Source organism: Meles meles, chromosome 4 (genome assembly GCF_922984935.1).
Source record: "Meles meles chromosome 4, mMelMel3.1 paternal haplotype, whole genome shotgun sequence".
Taxonomy (NCBI): Eukaryota; Metazoa; Chordata; class Mammalia; order Carnivora; family Mustelidae; genus Meles; species Meles meles.
Window position 1 is genome coordinate 103,118,877 of NC_060069.1, and position 19,978 is coordinate 103,138,854.

A 19,978-nucleotide genomic window follows, 5' to 3' on the forward strand; every position below is an offset into this window, starting at 1 on the left:
AGGTCTGACTATGTTTATTTTGAAGATCTTTACTAATTTTTTTTGTTTACTTTTTAATGTGGTAGAATAATTATATAATTAGAATGGGGAGCAAAAAGTATATTTTTATAAGCAGAGAGCTCATAAAATGCTTATTAAATGGTGGTCTTTAAACCCAGAGAGAGATCTTTGTTAGGCTCTTAAGTCACAGAAATATTTTTTTCATTGTTGTTGTTTTTAAAAAACAATACTTAAATGGGAATTATCAGAAACCAAGTTTGAAGTAGATGAGCACTATTTTGATTGTCAGTAACTCTATAGAACACAAGGAAAGAATACATGTGGATCTCAGGAACTATACATATTTAGAAACTCAAGCTAGGTGAAGGATGTCGTTTCTCTCTCTGTTTCTGCTTCATTCTTCAGAAGGTAAGTATATTAGGGTTCCTAAGAGAAACAGAACAAAGAGATATTTATCATCCATCTATCATCTATCATCTATCTATCATCGTCTCTATATCCACTTACCTATCAGTGTATCTAGAGAAATATTTATTTTAAAGAATTGGCTCATATGATTGTGGATGCTTGGCAAATGCAAAATCTGAAAAGTAGGCAAGCAGCCTGGAGACCCAGGGAAAAGTTGTAGTTTGAATCTGCAGGCAGTGTACTGGCAGAATTCCTTTTTCAAGAAGATCAGCCTTTTTCTACTAAAGTCTTCAACTGATTGCATAAGGCCCACCCACAATTTGGAGAGTACTTTGTTTTACTCAAAGTCTACTGATTTAAATGTAAATCTCATATAAAAAGCACTTTCACAGACACATCTAGAATAATGTTTAATTAAATACTTAGGATCCATGGCCTAACAAGTTGAAACATAAAATTAGCCATCACAGTAGGAAAAATGAAGGAGAAAGGGGGATGAACTACTCATCTAAATTTGGTTCCAAAATTCTTTTTTTTTTTTTTAAAGATTTTATTTATTTATTTGAAAGACACAGATCACAAGTAGGCAGAGAGGCAGGCAGAGAGAGAGGAAGGAAAGCAGGCTCACCGCTGAGCATAGAGCCTGACGCTGGGGCTTGATCCCAGGACCCTGAGATCATGACCTGAGCTGAAGGCAGAGGCTTTAACCACTGAGCCACCCAGGTGCCCCTGGTTCCAAAATTCTTGAGAAAGTACTCTGATTTGGCAGGTGTTAACATGCTTTTCCACTTGATGGGATAACTTCTAATTTCTGTTTTGCAAAGCTTTTTATGGAATCAGTTACAATTAACTGATTTTCTATCATGGTCTCTGTAAGATTTGTGACTACATAGTGGCTTGTAATCCTTTTAGGCACCTAAAATTGACTTTTCTACTTTTCTCTGAATATTTTCTAGCTTCAACACATAGTTCATCTGTGAAAGGAAAGGAGAGAAGCCTCACACTTCCTGCAGAAGGTAAAGAGATTTTTAAATTTTTTTCTAGAATCCAGTACTAAAGGGAGTAAGTGTGGAATTGCCTTAGAAACATAGTTGATGGACTGGTCAGGAAGCCAGCCTTGAGCCCAGTTGAAGAGTATGGTGATCTGAATGCTGCAATGTGGAGGACCCGGTCCACCTCCCCCAAAGCAGTTCAATTCCATGTGAAGATTATGGAGCTCTATCAGGCCCTGTGCCAGGCTTTGTGGGGAACACAGAGATGAGCAAGGTGAGTTAGACTTCCAGAGCACCCTAAGGGCCTCAGTTTTATGGGGGAGCCCAGAAATAAACACAGATGCCATATAAAGTTGGGGAGATAAGCCCTCACATCAAGTGTGCTGGGAATGTAGAGGAGGGAGCATGAGCACCAAGGCTCTGGGAAGGCTTCAAGGAGGAAGCAGCCTGTGAATTGACTCTTAAAGGAAGAGCAACATTTTCATAGACAGAAGTGCTGAGCAGGCATCCCAGACTGCAAGGACCATTGAGGGAAGACCTAGATATGCAGTCATGCTTGCTGTTGCCTTTCTCAAGTGTGGGGGTGACAGAGGGGTGATAAGATTGCCAAAGTGAGTCCATTTGAAAAAGAGAGCTTTCAAAGCCAGCACAAAGACGTGTCAGTGTTGTCTTCAGGCAGTGAGAGATCTCTGAAGGGTGTCAGAGTGGAGGGAATCACTCCTGTGTTACAGAATCCTGGACCTGCTGCAAGGTAAGGTGAGAACTGAGGAGAGGAGAGTTCTGAGACAGAGAAGATGGTGGGAGTCTTCTGTAGTAACCCAGGTGTGGTAATGGGGTCTTAAAGTAGGGTTTGGCAGTGAGAAGAGAAAGGAAAAGGGATTTGTCTGTGTGCAGAAGGCTGCAGGAGACTGGAGGGGAGTCAGAGACACAGGATGCAGCAACGCTGGGACATCGCTGCTGTTTTGGAGCAAATATGAGAATCTACCTGCTACCCCTCTGTGAAAACGGAGGTGAGGGGTCACCATAGCTGATCACAGGGCTGTGTGGAGATTATATTTGTTGGACAAGTGCCAACCCATTGAGTGTGGGGGAGGGACTGGGCATTGGCAAATTATCACAACAGGCATGAAAAGAGGAAGAAGAGGATTAGGAAAAGGTGAATAACAGCAATCAGGTAAGAAGTCTCATTGAGAGTGAAGGAGGAATGCTGGAGGGTTACAGAGCAGAGGAAGGAGAAAGAACAGAGACTACGCATGGTGCGTGGGATCCTCACTGATGGACCTTCTTCACAGGAGACGGTGCCCTTGTTACAATGCACATGTTTAATTGATCAGCTTGTAGGTCCCTTTAAAATAATAGAGCCAGATCTTGAGAATAAGTATCGGGCAAAATATGAAAGCCTAAGATTTCTCACAAGCTGAAGTGCAAACAGAACACTCTCAACATGCTTCTCACCAGCCTCTTCTCTTTCTGGGTTCATCTTCAGCATCCTGCCCTTGGGCACCTGTGTGCTCACCCACACCCACCTCTAGCTGATCTCCAGGCCCCTGTGTTGCTGTTCACCTCTAAGCCTTGGCCAAATTGCAGGGTCCCTGTGCACAGAGTGGGGACACACTTGCAGTGGGGGGAAGGAGCATGGATTTAACTGCCTCTCAGATCTGCCATAAAATCCACCCACTTGCTTCCAATAGCTATGGGATCTTGATTTGTCTGTGAAATGCAAGGGCTTGAGTCCATCACAGAAGAGGCAAATGGAACAAAGGAGGAGAGGAGAGGAGAGACCTCACATGCACAGTTTAGCATTAGAAATTTCATCCACATAACAGCTTTGCTTCACCTCAGCTGGCTCTGCTCCTATTAAGGTGATGAGCTCGCTGCCACTCACCTGGGTTGAAGGTATGTCTTAACAGACGCCCCTAATCCTCTCTCAGCAAAGTCAGTAATGGATGCATTATGAGTGTTTATGGGAGAGCTGGAGCTTCTAGATTGGAGAACAATTGTAGGTTTCAGGGCTAACTTTTTACACTGAAGATGGGCAAAAGCAGTAACCTTCTTCATTTAATCCTCATAAGTAGGTAAAACATAAGCAAGATCTGTAAACAAAGTTTGCAGTTGGACTGTTTGGCAGTATATGTGTGACTAAATAGGAAGGAAGGAAGGAGGGTTGGTTGGTTGGTTTTTACTGACTTTGTGAATCTCCAAATAATAGCTCAAGAAAGTCCAGTTTGTTCAACCTGAATGCCATCTGATAGTTTTTCTTTGTGTTTGTCCAAAGGAGTACCCTTTGGAATAGGCATTTCATTCTGATACTACTGATTTATGTCTCTGATCAAAACTTAGGAGGAGAAAAGCACATCACCAATTTTTCCACTTTCTGTGGAAGAAGCATGAGTTATAAGATAAGTCTAATAACTTCTTAGACTGAAGGATTAAATTTAGATGACTTTGTCCTTTAAGTTATATTGTGTTTTCTTGTTTGTTTTCAATAAAACTTCTGAGGCAATTTTAAGCCCTTAAAATATTTTTCACACATATAATAAATGTAGTTTATCTGATAATACAAATATAGGAGAAAAATGGGTTCATCTTTGGATTAGGTTTAATGTGTTATACACATTTTGTGCATGTTTAATTTTTTTACGTAAGCCTACTATTTTGAAATAGGATGACCAGCAAAGTCATGCTTTAGTACACTTTATGCAATATGTTGTGGAAAATGGAACACTTGAAGTGTTTTTTTTTCTTTTTTTAAAAGATTTTTATTTATTTGACAGAGATCACAAGTAGGCAGAGAGGCAGGCGGAGAGAGAGAGAGAAGAAGGGAAGCAGGCTCCCCACCGAGCAGAGAGCCTGATGCAGGGCTTGATCCCAGGACTCTGAGATCATTACCTGAGCCGAAGGCAGAGGTTTTAACCCACTGAGCCACCCAGGCACCCCACTTGAAGTGTTTTTAATCAAGCTTTTTTTCATCATTCTCCTTGTGTGTGTGTCCAGCTAACACTTCTCTGTCTGTACCTGTGGATACAAAGGCTGTGCTCCTTTGTCCTCCTGACAACTCCACAGCTTTGCTGGTAACATGGACAATAAGCCTCAGAGACCAGCCTCCCTGCACTAGAGCCTATAGGAGAGACAACAATGAGACCAGTGAAAGAAACTGTACTGATGAGAGAATATCCTGGGAGTCCAGACCTGATCAGAATCCTGCCCTTCAAATTGACCCCGTGGCCATCACTCATGATGGATATTACAGGTGTGAAGTGGCTGCACCTGATGGGCTTTTCGGTCATACATATTGCCTCCGCGTGTTAGGTAAGGAGCATGATATATTGTGGTACGTCACATAACCAGATCTGTGTCTCTATATTCCATACCCCATGTGTTAAGCCTGAAGCATTTTCCCCCACATCTCTGCAGTGCCCCCCAAGGTGACCCTGTTTCGAGACAGCAGTGGAACTGTTGTGTGCAGGGCAGCTGCAGGGAAGCCATCTGCACAGATCTTCTGGACCCCAAGGGGAGATTGTCACGCTGAGGAAGAACCACTGGGCAATGGTACAGTGACCGTCCAGAGTACATGCCACTGGGAGGGCCGCCAGGTGTCTAATGTGTCCTGCTCTGTCTCCCATGTGACTGGCAACAAGAGTCTGTTCTTAGAGCTGAAAACAGGTTAGTAATTCCAGTGTTTGCTTGTATGCTCATTCTTTCAGGGAAGTTACAGAAGAATGAAAAAGGAGAGTGTGAAGAATTTCACTCTAGCATAGTCTCCCCACCCTCTTTCTTATGTCCTTCTCCTCCATCACTAAGAGTTATATCCAGAAGAATGACACAGAAATTTGTTTTTCAGAAGTCAGATTTTAGAATGAAGTTTATTATTTAATAAAGTAAAATGAAAAATAATTTAATAATTTAATATCCACTCTATACAAGCAGTAAGTTGGCTCGGGTAGTGTACTTTTAAATTAATACTTACGGTTTTAGGAGGAGAATTCAATTGTATTTAAAAATAAATCTTTGTGCTTTTAGAAGAAGGATCAAGTCACTCATAAATTTTCTTTACAAATTTTTAGTTTGGTGCCATTTCTACACTAGGTTCTTCCTATAATTTCTTGGATATATTATAATAACCTCTATGATTGATTTAAACTTTACTCTTTAGTTTCCTTAAAAATATATGTACTTATTGTTAATTATCACTATGCTCAGTGACAAAATTAGAAAACTCCTATTAATCTTAATTTCCACATGGTTAAATTTATTGGATAATCCATCAGTTCTATTTTTTTTTTTTTCTAGCAGACTTCCCTTCTTGAGTTTTACATACCCTTGTTCTAATCTGGCCTGCGTAGTCACTAGACCTATTGCACAACTATTGTCCTGGGCACTCTCTTTCCCACAGTGCTTTGCTTGATTCCATGTCTGTTTAATCTGAGTTTCTTCTGCCTTCCAGACATTTGCTAGTTTTAATCTCTTTGTTTTATGCATGAAGCTTTCCTTTACTCTCTGGTAATCCATTAATTTCAAAGTGAACATTCAAAAATGAACTTATTGGAAGCTATGTTCTCTGTGGGTGTTCTGTCAACTTGTTAGCTTCATCAGGCTAAAAGGAAGTAAATGAAAAAAAGTTTTAAAAGTATGGATTCTTTAGTTATCTGAAATTCTTTTCTCTGAGATTGTCCAGTTTCTGCAGAAAATAAGTCTGCAGTCTGTTGTCTTAGAGGGATAAAGCTATTAGTGTTATGAGAGCAGGAAATAAGAGGGGAACGTGTGTGTGTGTGTGTGTGTGTGAGAGAGAGAGAGAGAGAGAGAGAGAGAGAGAAACTGTTCAGCACTCAGACTTTTCTTTAATATCTCTCTTCAGTCTGGTCTTCCTCTCCACCCTCCACTATGTTTGGATCCTTGACCCTGGAATCTCTCCAGTTCACCTTTTCTGAGCAAACTTCCTGTTTCTTGCTGTTTAGGAAGGTGTAGTGACATGGTGACCTGGCTGCTCAGGGTGGGAGTGGACTTGGCTGCCTATCTCTTCTTAATACAGACCTTCAAAGGAGTTTCCAACTTTTAACTCACACTTCATCCCCCACTTGTCCCATTTAATACATTTAGCCCTTCTTGTTCTAGAGTCTTTTTGGTGTTCTGTGAACACTAAGATTCTTAATTATTCTACCCTAAATTATTTGCCTTCATCTGTTCATTTTTCACCTAAAAACAAGTTGAATTTTTTCATCCTCTTATCTTCATCCATGTTCATTGTCTATATTTAAATAGTCTAGACTTAGAAAATTTTCCTATTGATGATTTAGCAAAGTTTAAGAAGAGAGAAGAGAAAAACCCGTGTCTTTAAACCACCATTTCCCAATACCCATTATTCAAGTGATTTTTAAAAAAGTTTTTAGCAGTATTTACTGAGGAGAGTACTGCTTATGTATGCATTCTGACCACCCGGTATTAGAATATGTTGTCATGGTTATGGATGCTCAGACTTGAAGGGACTGTCTCACTCACTCTCAGCCAGTGCTGGGGTCTCCTCCTGTCTCCTTGCAGGGTGGATCTTTAGTGTCTGTGGCCATACTTCCAACAAAAGAACATGCTTCGTTTGCAAGAGAGGGTTTCAAGACAATGATGTTGATTTTAACTGTAAAATTTTTTTTCTTTTTCAAATAAAAGACAGAAAAATGCAATGTTTAGAAACAAACTGTTGAAGGAATGTGGAGGAAAAAGGACACCAGTCTGCTTAGCCTCCATTCACCTCTGTCTGCTGCCCTCAGCCTCATTCATGGTAGAGCCCCAGCGAGGTCTTAGAACCCCTGCCTCCTAAGCTGGCAATTCCTTTTTTTGACTTTTCTTGTCAAACTGAGCCTTATATTGTTGCCAGAGTTAATAAATAATTGAAAGTTGCTGCCATGCACTCATGTCAGTTTGAAGGACCTGGAAGAAAGGTGACTTCAGGATTAGATTGTTTTTCCAATTACTTCTGAATATTGAGATGAGAAACACCCTGCTATTACTGTAACTGAGAAATCTAGTCTTCAGCCCCACCACCTCCACCAATGAAGTCACCATTCATGAATCCTGAAAGCCACAAAATACTGATTTAGGATTAATGTCTTGCTAAACACTCAAGAATCAGAAATACATCAATTTATTATAATGATGATTTGAGCTATTAACGAGTCAGAACTGTTTAAAATCACAGAAGTGAATTTCATGAGCCATGAAACGTTCTTGAACTATATGTGTGTGTGTATACATATATATATAAAATAATAATGTGTGTGTGTGTGTGTATGTGACTTTAGTTTTTAGAGCAGTTTTAGGTTCACAGCAGAGAGTTCCCATGTTTCCATTGCCCCAACAGACACACGGTCTACCCCACTCTACATCAACCATGTCACACTTGTACATTCGTGAGAATCGATGAACCTACATTAACACAACATTATCACTCAATGTTTATAGTTCACATTATGGTTCACTCTAGGTGTACATTCTATGAGTTTTAGCAAATGTAGAACTGGTATCTCTCTACCATTGTAGTTTCACACAGAGCAGTTTCAGTGTCCCAAAGGTCTTCTGTTCTCCACTTACTCATACCTCCCTCCACCCTAACCTCTAGCAACCCCTGATCTTTACACTGTCTCCATAGTTTTGTCTTTTCCAAAATGTCATATGCTTGTAATCATACAGAATGTAGCAGTGTCAGATTGGTTTCTTTTACTGAGTGCTATGCATTTAAATTTCCTCCATGTCTTTTTTAAAATTTTTATTTTATTTTTTCAGTGTTCCAAGATTCATTGTTTCTGCACCACACCCAGTACTCCATGTAATATGGGCCCTCCTTAATATCCACCACCAGGTTTTCCCAACCCCCCACTCTCCTTTCCTTCAAAACCCTCAGTTTGTTCCTTCATGTCTTTTCATGGCTTGATAGCTCATTTCTTTATAGTGCTAAATAATATTTCATTGTCTGGATGCACCACAGATAAACCATTTGCTTTTGTGTCTATGTTTACAGGTGACCAGTTATCACCAAACTCAACTACTTTTTATATAACCTCCTTTTTTTGGTTTGCCTTGGTTTTGGTTGCCTTGGTCATTGTGGGATCCATTGGGCTTTGGAAAACCCATTGCTGCAGGTATTGAGTAATGATTTTTCTTCAGCTTTATTGGGCTAGAAGGGGTAAGATATATGGAATTGATGGGGTAAAATTAATATGTTAACATTAACTTTCCCATAATCAAGAAGCGTGTCCTAAAGATGTTATATCTGGACTACTCTAAATGACAAGAGGGATTTTACTTGCTTACTTAGGTATGCAAGCATAGTGAATTAAACTGTTTAGGGCAATATCTTGGTAGAGATATTTGGGTAAAGAATTACAATAATTCATTTCATGTAACAAAAAGGGTGTGTCACATTTATTCCTTATATCAGGATTCTTTTGCATAAGTTCACTCCTCTTCCCATATGAGAATTATCTCATTTAGGTGTATTAGCTACCAGTAGCATTCTTATTTCTGGTAATTCCTTTCTATATTATTATAACTTCTATAAAAAAAATGAACCACACTTGTCAATAGTATACTGTTTTGTTTTCCCATTTTTAATTAAATAATGATGTTTTCTGAATTCACTCCAGCTTATTTTTATTTTTGCAGAAAATGCAAATTAAAAAAGACAGAAGCTACTTCAGTTGTTGAGGAGGTAAGATAATATTAAAAAGTATTTTTGCAAATTTTAAACTTCAATGTCAAAATATAACCAGGCAATTTGTAATTTGCCTCAATATTAGTATTTTAAATAAAAAGCAAAAATTCTAATTTTATAATGCTAATACTTAGGTGTGCTTATTTTGTCAATGATCTATCTTATACTATTCATACACATTCTGAACGACATTTTCATTTCAAGAACTGTATCCTATATAGCACATAATATTTGCCAAATTTTGATTGTAATGTTTGGAGAAACTGAATTGGTCTTTCCTCCCTCATAAAACTCTCTAATTCTTGACTTCCCTTTCTCCATACCATCATCATTTCTTTCTTAATTGGTCTTAAATCTCTCCTGCTCCATAATCTCATAACCAGTAGTTTACCAAGTCTTTGACCCCCTCCTTTGAAATATCTCTCATGTTACTTCATTCTTTTCCATTCCATCCATACCATCACACAACATTACCATCTCACACTGAGACTTAAATAATCAATAAATTTTTGACTAAATAATAGAAAACAGTCCTTTTTTTATATCCATGTAAGCCCAGAGACACAAATAAAAGCATTCTTGTAGATTACTGAATCTGGGGGCACCTGTGAGGAAAACATAGGTGTAGTTGATGACTTCAGGCTTTTTTTTTTTAATTCATTTTTTATTTTATTTATTTATTTATTTATTTATTTTTTAATTAATTAATTTATTTTCAGCATGATAGTATTCATTGTTTTTGCACCACACCCAGTGCTCCATGCAATACGTGCCCTCCCTATTACCCAGGACCTGGTTCCCCAACCTCCCACCGCCCGCCCCTTCAAAACCCTCAGGTTGTTTTTCAGAGTCCATAGTCTCTCATGGTTCATCTCCCCTTCTGATTTCCCTCAACTCCCTTCTCCTCTCCATCTCCCCATGTCCTCCATGTTCTTTGTTATGCTCCACAAATAAGTGAAACCATATGATACTTGACTCTCTCTCTGCTTGACTTAAGGCTTTTTTGAATTGTTTTTGACTTTGAGTTCTTTCTTAGGAAGAAATGCAGCCTTATGCCAGCTACACAGAGAAGAACAATCCACTCTATGATACCGTGAGCAAGTGAAGTGTTCTCAGGTGTTACAAAGTAAAATTGATAGACTGTATCTCCATACTTCATAAGTTATTGGATTCTAGCAACAGAGCAAATGAATAAATATAGGGCAAAGCTACTATTTTGATTTTCTTAGAGCTCTATTATGGAAAACCTATTTTGGAATTAGCTTTTCAAGGATTCTGAGAAGATAGAGATTTTTAAAGAGTTTGCATACATATCCTTATGTAATTGAAATTTTAGGATATTAGCTGCTATTAGTTCTTTGAAGAACTGATATTACAAAGAAAGCAAATGCTCATGATAAAATATTCAAATTGTTTATTATAATAGATAATGAAAACTGAGTTTCCTCTAGAAAGAACTCTGTAGAAGGAACAATCCCAATATATTTTATGTATTCTTCCAGAAAATTTTATGTACATACATCTGTACACCCAAGGTATGGGTGTATATTCATAAATCTTTTACATATATATATACACATATCCTTGCTAAGACACAAATGAGAACATATCATGATGCTCTTCTGAACTTATAGAAAGCTAATAATATGATAGGTCTTGGAGATATTTTATATCAAAGAAGCAGAGCTACCTCATTCTTTTTAATGGTTATAAAATTCCATTGTATGGTTATGTCATAATTTAATTAACTTCAGTCTTAGTGATAGACATTTAGATTCCTTTAAGTTTTATTTGTTTGTTTCAGTATTATAAACAATACCACATAGAATGTTTCTTGTAGAAAGATCTCTTTGTATTTGTTTAAGTATATTTATAGAATAAATATAGTGGAATTTCAGGTCAAAAGGGTTTGTGCATTTTTTTCATTGAATTGATATGTCAAACTGTATCAATTTACATTCCCTTCAAACATGTTTGAATGTGCCTTTCCATAGACTGTTATTTTAGTATCTACAAATTCCCACTTCTTGTTTTTAATCAGTTAACTAATGTAATATAAGATTATAATAAAAATTATACTGTTTGACAAAATTGGATTTATGTTTTTCTGTCATGAATGAAAGCAGGAATAAGAGAGAGGGAACACATGTGAGGAATTACTTTCTGAACTCATATCTCAATAGGGATTGATAGCTAATGCCTAATAGTTTATAAAGATGTGATAAATTGAAATTGTGTATTTTCATGATGTACATTTTATTGTGAGGTGTTTAGCAAATAACCAATGTTCATTGAGTATATAAGCAACTAAATATGCATTATGAAGAACTTGAATATCCATAGAATTTGGTCTCTGTGCTAAGAGAATGGCCAAGGGACTACATGACCCTTGCCTTCAATTTTTCTGTGGAATACAGTGTTAAAAATGTGGTGGTGGGTATTAAGGAGGGCATGTATTACATGGAGCACTGGGTGTGGTGCATAAAGAATGAATCTTGGAACACTGATAAAATAAAAGAAAAGAAAAGAAAAAAGAAAAAAAAAGAATGTACATATTGTTTTTAAGTTTATGAAAAATATATTTTATTTATAAAAATTTACGAAGAAAAGTCTGGCTCTCCATAGCAGGAAAAATATTAAAAATTTTCATTATGGTAGAAATTAAAACAAAATCCATTCATTCTTTCATTTTGCCACATGAAACTTTTTTTTTTTAAATTTCTTTTCAGTGTAACAGTATTCATTGTTTATGCACGACACCCAGTGCTCCATGCAATACGTGCCCTCCCCAATACCCACCACCTGGTTCCCCCAACCTCCCACCCCCCGCCCCTTCAAAACCCTCAGGTTGTTTTTCAGAGTCCATAGTCTCTCATGGTTCATCTCCCCTTCCGATTTCCCTCAACTCCCTTCTCCTCTCCATCTCCCCATGTCCTCCATGTTATTTGTTAGGCTCCACAAATAAGTGAAACCATATGATAATTGGCTCTCTCTGCTTGATTTATTTCACTCAGCATAATCTCTTCCAGTCCCGTCCATGTTGCAACAAAAGTTGGGTATTCATCCTTTCTGATGGAGGCATAATACCCATAGTGTATATGGACCACATCTTCCTTATCCTTTCATCCATTGAAGGGCATCTTGGTTCTTTCCACAGTTTGGTGACCGTGGCCATTGCTGCTATAAACATTGGGGTACAGATGGCTCTTCTTTTCACTACATCTGTATCTTTGGGGTAAATACCCAGTAGTGCAATTGCACGGTTATAGGGAGTCTCTATTTTTAATTTCTTGAGGAATCTCCACACTGTTTTCCAAAGTGACTGCACTAACTTGCATTCCCACCAACAGTGTAAGAGGGTTCCCCTTTCTCCACATCCTCTCCAACACATGTTGTCTCCTGTCTTGCTAATTTTGGCCATTCTAACTGGTGTAAGGTGGTATCTCAATGTGGTTTTAATTTGAATCTCCCTGATGGCTAGTGATGATGAACATTTTTTCATGTGTCTGATAGCCATTTGTATGTCTTCATTGGAGAAGTGTCTATTCGTATCTTCTGCCCATTTTTTGATATGATTATCTGTTTTGTGTGTGTTGCGTTTGAGAAGTTCTTTATAGATCCTGGATATCAACCTTTTATCTGTACTGTCATTTGCAAATATCTTCTCCCATTCCGTGGGTTGTTTCTTTGTTTTGTTGACTGTTTCCTTTGCTGTGCAGAAGCTTTTGATCTTGATAAAGTCCCAAAAGTTCATTTTTGTTTTTGTTTCCTTTGCCTTTGGAGACATCTTGAAAGAAGTTGCTGTGGCTGATATTGAAGAGGTTACTGCCAATGTTCTCCTCTAGGATTCTGATGGATTCCTGTCTCACATTGAGGTCTTTTATCCATTTCGAGTTTATCTTTCTGTATGGTGTAAGAGAATGGTTGAGTTTCATTCTTCTACATATAGCTGTCCAATTTTCCCAGCACCATTTATTGAAGACTGTCTTTTTTCCCACTGTATATTTTTTCCTGCTTTGTCACCCGGGCCAGTGGGAAAATCTCAGCATGGGATCGCTGCTTGGAACCTCTCTGGCGGTCTGGAGCTGCCCAGACAGCAGCTGCTGTCGTGGTTTTGGTTACAAGCAGAAGTTTCCTGTGTCCCCAGGGACCGCGACTGGGAACCTGCTCTGCCAGCGGCCAAGAGGAAATTTATGTGCTCTGGAGCACTCACAGGGGAACAGACTGAGGCTTCTCTCTGAGTGGGAGGTCGGGGTGCAGTTTGCTTTCCTCTAAACCTCCAAAAACCGTGCTCGCTTCGGCAGCACATATACTAAACCTCCAAAAACCATCAAAAGCCACATGAAACTTTTAAGACAGTTCTTTTGTCACTGTTTTCCTCCCTCAAGGCATTTTAGTTACACTAGGCTTTATCATTAAAAAGATTCTTAGTTTCTTTTGGAGGTAAACTAATCTCATCACATTGAGCACATAATTTTGACCAAACCATTTTGACACCATTTCGGTATGCCACCAAACCAGTCCATTAAGCTTTCCCATATAAATATTACCAAGCAGTACACAATAGACATCAAACTCTGTCCTTGACCTTTCCTTAATTCTTCATCCATTCCTGGGTGGGATGAGGTTCACAAACAACTGGGTTCAAAGATTTCTGCTTAAATATTACTGAACAACAACAACAAAAAATTGTGTTTACACCTTAACTTGATAATATATGTCAAAACAGCCCTGTAGTGGCACCTGGGTGACTCAGTGGGTTAAAGCCTCTGTCTTTGGCTTGGGTTGTGATCCCAGAGTTCTGGGATTGAGCCCCAAGTTGGGCTCTCTGCTCGGCGGGGAGCCTGCTTCTACCTCTCTCTCTGCCTGCCTCTCTGCCTACATGTGATCTCTGTCTGTCAAATAAATAAATAAAATCTTAAAAAACAAACAAACAAACAAACCAACAAAAAAGCCCAGCCCTGTAAATAAAGACTTCAAGATAGTTTACAAATGCTAAATTATGATGTACAAGAAACAAATGTATTAGAACCTTCCACTACAAGGGTGCTAAATGTGGCTGAACATGAGAAATATGTAGGGAAATTAAAAAATTATATAATTACCCAGATCCACTTTTTAGACCTGCTGAGTCAGGAGAAATCTAGAAACTAAAACAGGTGTGTCAGTTAGGTCCTCCAGGAAGCAGAGGCTAAGATGGAGTTAGGAGCAGTAAAGGTTATTTGGGAGAGAGGAGTTCTATGTGTGAAAGATTAAAGGGGTGGGAAGTAGGATAGGGAAGGGAGAGGCTTCAGAACATGACACTGATCTGAATGAGACCTATGAAAGGAAAGGGGAAGAAGCAGGCAGGATACATGAGCCTCAGATCCAGACATAGAACTTAGTCTAGCCAAACCAATGAGAAACCCTAGAGCAAAGACTGCTTCTAAGAAGAATCTTTCATGAACAGAAGTGCAAAATGTTTAGTCATTGGCTGGGAAGTGTATGACCTCAGCTCAGAAGCTGAAATGGATCCTGAAGGCCTTAGCAACTGGAGGGCATCAGCTGATTGCACTCCTTGCATGTGAATGGTAAATTCTCTCTTGATGGGAAATCTGAACCCCTTACTTCCATGGCTGCCCAGTCCATCCTTTCACTAGTTAGTATTTGCCAGGTATGTCATAGTCTGTCTCTCTTCAATTCTCTGTGACCTTCTATATTATGTATATCTTTTACAGCAACAGCTTTTGTTTTTTTTAAGATTTTATTTATTTGTTTGACAGAGATCACACGTAGGCAGAGAGGCAGGTGAGGTGGGGGGAGCAGACTCCCCGCTGAGCAGAGAGCCCAATGCAGGTCTCGATCCCAGAACCCTGAGATCATGACTTGAGCCGAAGGCAGGGGCTTTAAACCATTGAGCCACCCAGGCACCCACTACAGCTTTTTAATGGAAAATATATACCCCATTTTTATGAATTCTGAGAATTTTAACTTTTAATAGGAGAGTTTAAAACATTCATATTTGTTGTGGTTGCTTACATATTTGGTCCCTGTTACAAACTTAATTTTTATATCTTGTTTACTATGTTTACTCTCCATGCCCTGTTTCACTTTTTTCTTTGCCCTGCTTTGCTAGGTCGGCTAACATTTTTGCTATTCTTTCTTTTTTCTAGTACTAGTTTAAAAGATATTCCTTGTAATATAAATGTATTAGTGTTTATGCTTTATTTCAGAACACCTAAAAAGAGCTTTATTGTGGTATAATTGATATAACAATTTATTACATTTTGCATGTATTTCAAGCATATAATTTATTACATTTTGACCTTGTTTTATACTTGTGAATCATCAGCATAATAGATAATGAACTTATCCATCATCCCCGTTTTCTTATTCTTCTTTATAATCCTACCCCAAAACTCTTGCTCTCCTTCCATCCCCAGGCAACCACTGATCTGGTTTCTATAACTATATTTCAGTTTGCATATTCTAGATTTTTATATAAATGTGATTATACAATATGTGCTCCCCCTTTTTTTTTTGGTGGTGGGGATTCCTGGTTTCTTTCACTGAGTATAATTACTCGAAGTAAGTTCACACATTAATAGCTCATTCTTTTTATTGCTAAATAATATTTCTTTGTATGAATATATCAGTTTGTTTATCTGTTTACCTGTTGATGGACATTTGGGTTGTTTCCAATTTTATGCCACCATAAATAAAGCTGTAAACATTCTTGTGCAAATATTTTTGTGGACCTGTGCTTCTATTTTCCTGGGTAAAAACCTGTGAAGGCTGTAACTGTATCACATGGTATGTAGTTTTCTAACTTTTAAAGAAATTGCAAAAGTGTTTTTTCTAAGTGGTCACACTATTTTACATTCCTCCCACGAATGTCTGAGATTTCCTGTTCTCCTGCATTTTTATCAATATATTGTATAGTTGGTCTTTTTAACTTTAGACATTATGGTATATGTATATTTTCTCCATTGGTTTAAAAAAATCATTATTGAAGTAAGGTTGGCATACAGTGTTATGTATTAATTATCTCTCATTGTGATGTTAATATAATCTCCATAAAGACTGATGACCGTCTTATTATAAACTTACTTAACACTCATATATTTTCTTTGATAAGTGCTGAAATGTTTTTCTCCTTTAGAAAAACTGGGTAGTCAATATAATTCATAGGCTCTGATAACAAATATCTTTTAATCAGAAAAAAAAATGGGGTACAGTTTCTCTTTATTGAAAATTCTTCGTATATTCTGAATACAAGTTCTTTCTTTCTCTTTACAGTGTTCAGTGTCTTTTGAAGAGATGTTTTTGGTTTTGGTTGTTTTGTTTTTAAAAGAGGACTTTTTAAATTTTGATGAATAATTTATTGACATTTTTCTTTTATGGATTATAGTTTTGGTATTGCAACTAAGAAAATTTTTTGGTATCACAAAATCTTACCGTGTTTTATTCTAGAAGTTTCATAGTTTAGGTTACACATTTCGGTCTAGAATCCATTTTTGATGGAATTTTGTATGACATATGACATTTATGTGACATATAGACTGAAGTTCTTTTTTTTTTTTTTCATTTTGACACTCATGTGCATATCCCAACACCACTAAATTACCTTCTATTTGTGTCCATCTGTATGGACCTAGTTATGGGCACTCTGTTCTGTTGTATTGAACTATTTGTCTATTGTTATGCCAATATCATACTGTCTTGTAGCTTTATAAATCTTGAAGTCAGGTAGTCTTAGCTCTCTGACTTTGTTCTTTTTCAAAGTTTTTTGGCTATCCTAGGTACCTTCCATTTCCATATGAATTTTAGACTTAGTTTATCAATTTCTGCAAAGAAGACTGTTAGGATTGTGACTTGATTATGTTGAAGTTTATGTCAATTTGAGGAGAACTGATATCTTAACAATAATAATTCTTCCAGTCCATGAGCATAGTAGATTTCCCATTTATTCAGGCCTTTTCCCATTTCTCTCTGCAGTGTTTTGTAATTTTTTTGTGTATAGTTTTTATACATCTTGGTCAGGCTTAACCCTAAATACTGTATTTTGTACTCTTTGATGCTATTGCAAATATTATTTTTTAAATTTCAATTTCTAATTTTTCCTTGATATTATATAAAAACTCACTTGAATTGATGGAGCACCTGGGTGGCTCTGCCTTCAACTCTGCCTTCAACTCAGGTCATGATCTCAGGGTCCTGGGATTAAGCCCTGTATTGGCTTCCTGCTCAGCGAGGAGCCTGTTTCTCCCTCTCCCTTTGCCCATCCTTCCCTCATTTTCTCTCTCTCTTTACCTCTCAAATAAATAAATAAAATCTTTTAAAAAATTCAGTTGAGTTGTATATGTTGACTTTATATATTCTGTAAATTTGATAAATGTACTTGGTGGTTCTAATAATTTTTGAAGTTTCTGTCAGATTTACTACATAGATGATCATGATGCATGTGAATGTAGACAATTTCATTTCTTCCTTTCCAATATGGATGGCTTTTATTTGTTTTACTTAATAAATAACTGCTTCTCTACTCACAACATTTCTAACACTAGTGGATTTTCAACACCAAGCAATTCTCCAGTTCTCTCTGGATACCAACTGGATCACCAATTTCATTCAATTTTGACCTGAATTATCCAGAATTAACTTAAACCCCATAGATTAAGGGATGAGTACCAAAGGACAGCCCTTACTTCAGAGGTCAATTATAAGTGGTGGGTCTCTACATTACTCACACTTTTCATTCAAGCTGGCTACAAATTGGGGGTTCCTATAAGACCTCTTTCCCCAGGTTTTTTTTTGATAGTTTGCTATAATGTCTCACAGTACTCAAGGAAACACCCTTATTATTTCTGGTTTATTATACTGAACAGCTAGGTGAAGATGTATATAGACCAGGTGTGAATAGTTCCCAGGAATAGGAACTCTGTCCCCATGGAGTTTGGAGTGTGCCACCTTCCTGGCACATGGATGTATACACCAAAGCAGAAGTCTTCTGAACTCCTTTGTTTAGGACTTTTATACAGGTTACATTGTGTAGGCATGATGACTAAATCATTGGTCCTGGAGGTCATGGGGTAGGCCTGAAGTTTCCAACTCTGTAATCATGTGGTTTGTTCCTCTGGCAAGAAGTCCCCTTTCCTGATGGTATTCAGAGGCTGATCAAGGTCACTTTAGCATAAACCCAGGTATGACTGAAAGGGATTTGTTACGAATAATAAAGGACATTCCTCTCATCTCTATCACTCAGGGAATTACAAGAGTTTTAAGACCTCTGTGGGAACAATAAAATATGTATTTATTTTAACCCAAGATCAAGCTTACTTATTACACTGGCTAAATCCTTTAGTACAATGTTGATGAGAAGTAGTGAAGTTGACGTTCTTGTCTTATTCCTGGTCTTGGGGAAAAGCATGCAGATTTTCACTGTGAAATACAGTGTTAGTTGCTGGGTTCTGTTTGTTTTCTTTGTTTAATTTTCAGATGCCCTTTATTGGGTAGAAGAGTGTTTCTTATAGTCCTCGTTTCTCAAAGTTTTAAACAGGAACAGATCTTTGATGTTGCAAGGTTTTTTTGTGCCAACTGAGATGATAAAAATTTTTTCTTTTTAGTTTTTAATATGGTAATATTGATTTTTGCAAAATATTAAATCAGCTGGCATTCTGGGTTTAATTCCACTTGGATATATGTATCATCCTTATTTTATGTATTGTTATATTCTATTTGCTAAAATTTTCCTTTGAATTTTTGCATCTATGGTCACTTTTTTTTTAAATTTTTTTTCAGTGTAACAGTATTCATTGTTTTTGCACCATACTTCTTATCTGTAGTTTTCCAGTAATATTTTCCCTTGTTTTATCTGGTATCAACTTAATGCTGGTTTTATAGAAGGAGTTGGCACAAGGTTATGGACTGATATTTGTGTACCTTCAAAATTCAATCCAGTCCCCAATGTGATGCGTCAGGAGGCCACAGTTTTGGGTGATAATTTAGATAAGATTATGAGGGATCTATGATGGGACTAGTGTCCTTATAAAAAGAGGAAGAGAGGCAAGATCTTTCTCTCTACCACTAAGGACACAGTGAAAAAACAGCTGTCTACAAGCCATAAAAAAGATCTAATCAGGAACCAAATTGGTCAGCACCTTGATCTTGGACCTTCCTAGCCTCTCCAACTGTAAGAAAAAGATGTCTGTTACTTAAAGCCATCCAGTCTATGGTATTTTGTTATAATAGCCTGAGCTGACTGAGATAGAAAGTAATCCCTCCTTTTAGTTACTTTAGAAGGATTTGTGTATAGCTGGGAATATCTTTTAAAATGGCTCAAGAGAGTCACCTGTACTTGGGATCTTCTTTTGTGAAGGTTTTAATTTCCATTTAGTTCAAAATACATCATAATTTTTTTAAGATTGCTTCTTGACCTGTGGATTATTTAAAAATGTGCTATTCAATTTCCAAATATTTGAGGATTTTCCAGATATCTTTCTATAATTGATTTCTAATTTCATTCCTTTGTGATCAGAGAACATATTTTGTAGAGATGGGTTGAGATCTTTCAAATTTATTGAGACATGGTATGTGATTGTGATAGAGGACTAACTTGGTAAATGTTCCATGTGTACTTGAAAATAGTGTGTATTCTTCTGTTCTTTGGAGTGTTCAACAAAAGTCAACGAGTTGATAGTGTTGTTCAGATCTTCTGTGTACTTGTTGATTGTCTGTGTACTTCTGTTATTGAGGAGATCTAGTAAAATCTCTGATTATGATTGTAAATTTGTTTCATTTTCCTTGTAGTTCTATCTGATTTTGCTTCACATATTTTGAAGCTCTGGTATAAAGGTAAAAAGTTTTAGAAGTGCTATATCCTCTTTATGAATCCACTCCT

The 19,978-nt window shown here is 37.4% G+C and overlaps 1 protein-coding gene across 2 annotated transcripts in view; it reads left to right on the forward strand.

The window, feature by feature from the left end:
* LOC123939664 (cell surface glycoprotein CD200 receptor 1-like) overlaps positions 1-11,180 on the forward strand; it is a 31,720-nt gene extending 20,540 nt beyond the window's left edge. Inside the window, exons 3-8 of one of the 2 annotated variants that reach the window (XM_046001435.1) lie at positions 1,365-1,424; positions 4,395-4,709; positions 4,815-5,063; positions 8,407-8,527; positions 9,051-9,096; positions 10,136-11,180. In XM_046001435.1, coding sequence (XP_045857391.1) covers positions 1,365-1,424; positions 4,395-4,709; positions 4,815-5,063; positions 8,407-8,527; positions 9,051-9,096; positions 10,136-10,204 — 860 coding nt within the window. In that variant the 3' untranslated portion in view covers positions 10,205-11,180. The remainder of the gene's footprint in view (positions 1-1,364; positions 1,425-4,394; positions 4,710-4,814; positions 5,064-8,406; positions 8,528-9,050; positions 9,097-10,135) is intronic. The other variant, XM_046001436.1, reaches the window with a different exon arrangement.
* Positions 11,181-19,978: the final 8,798 nt, after the last annotated feature.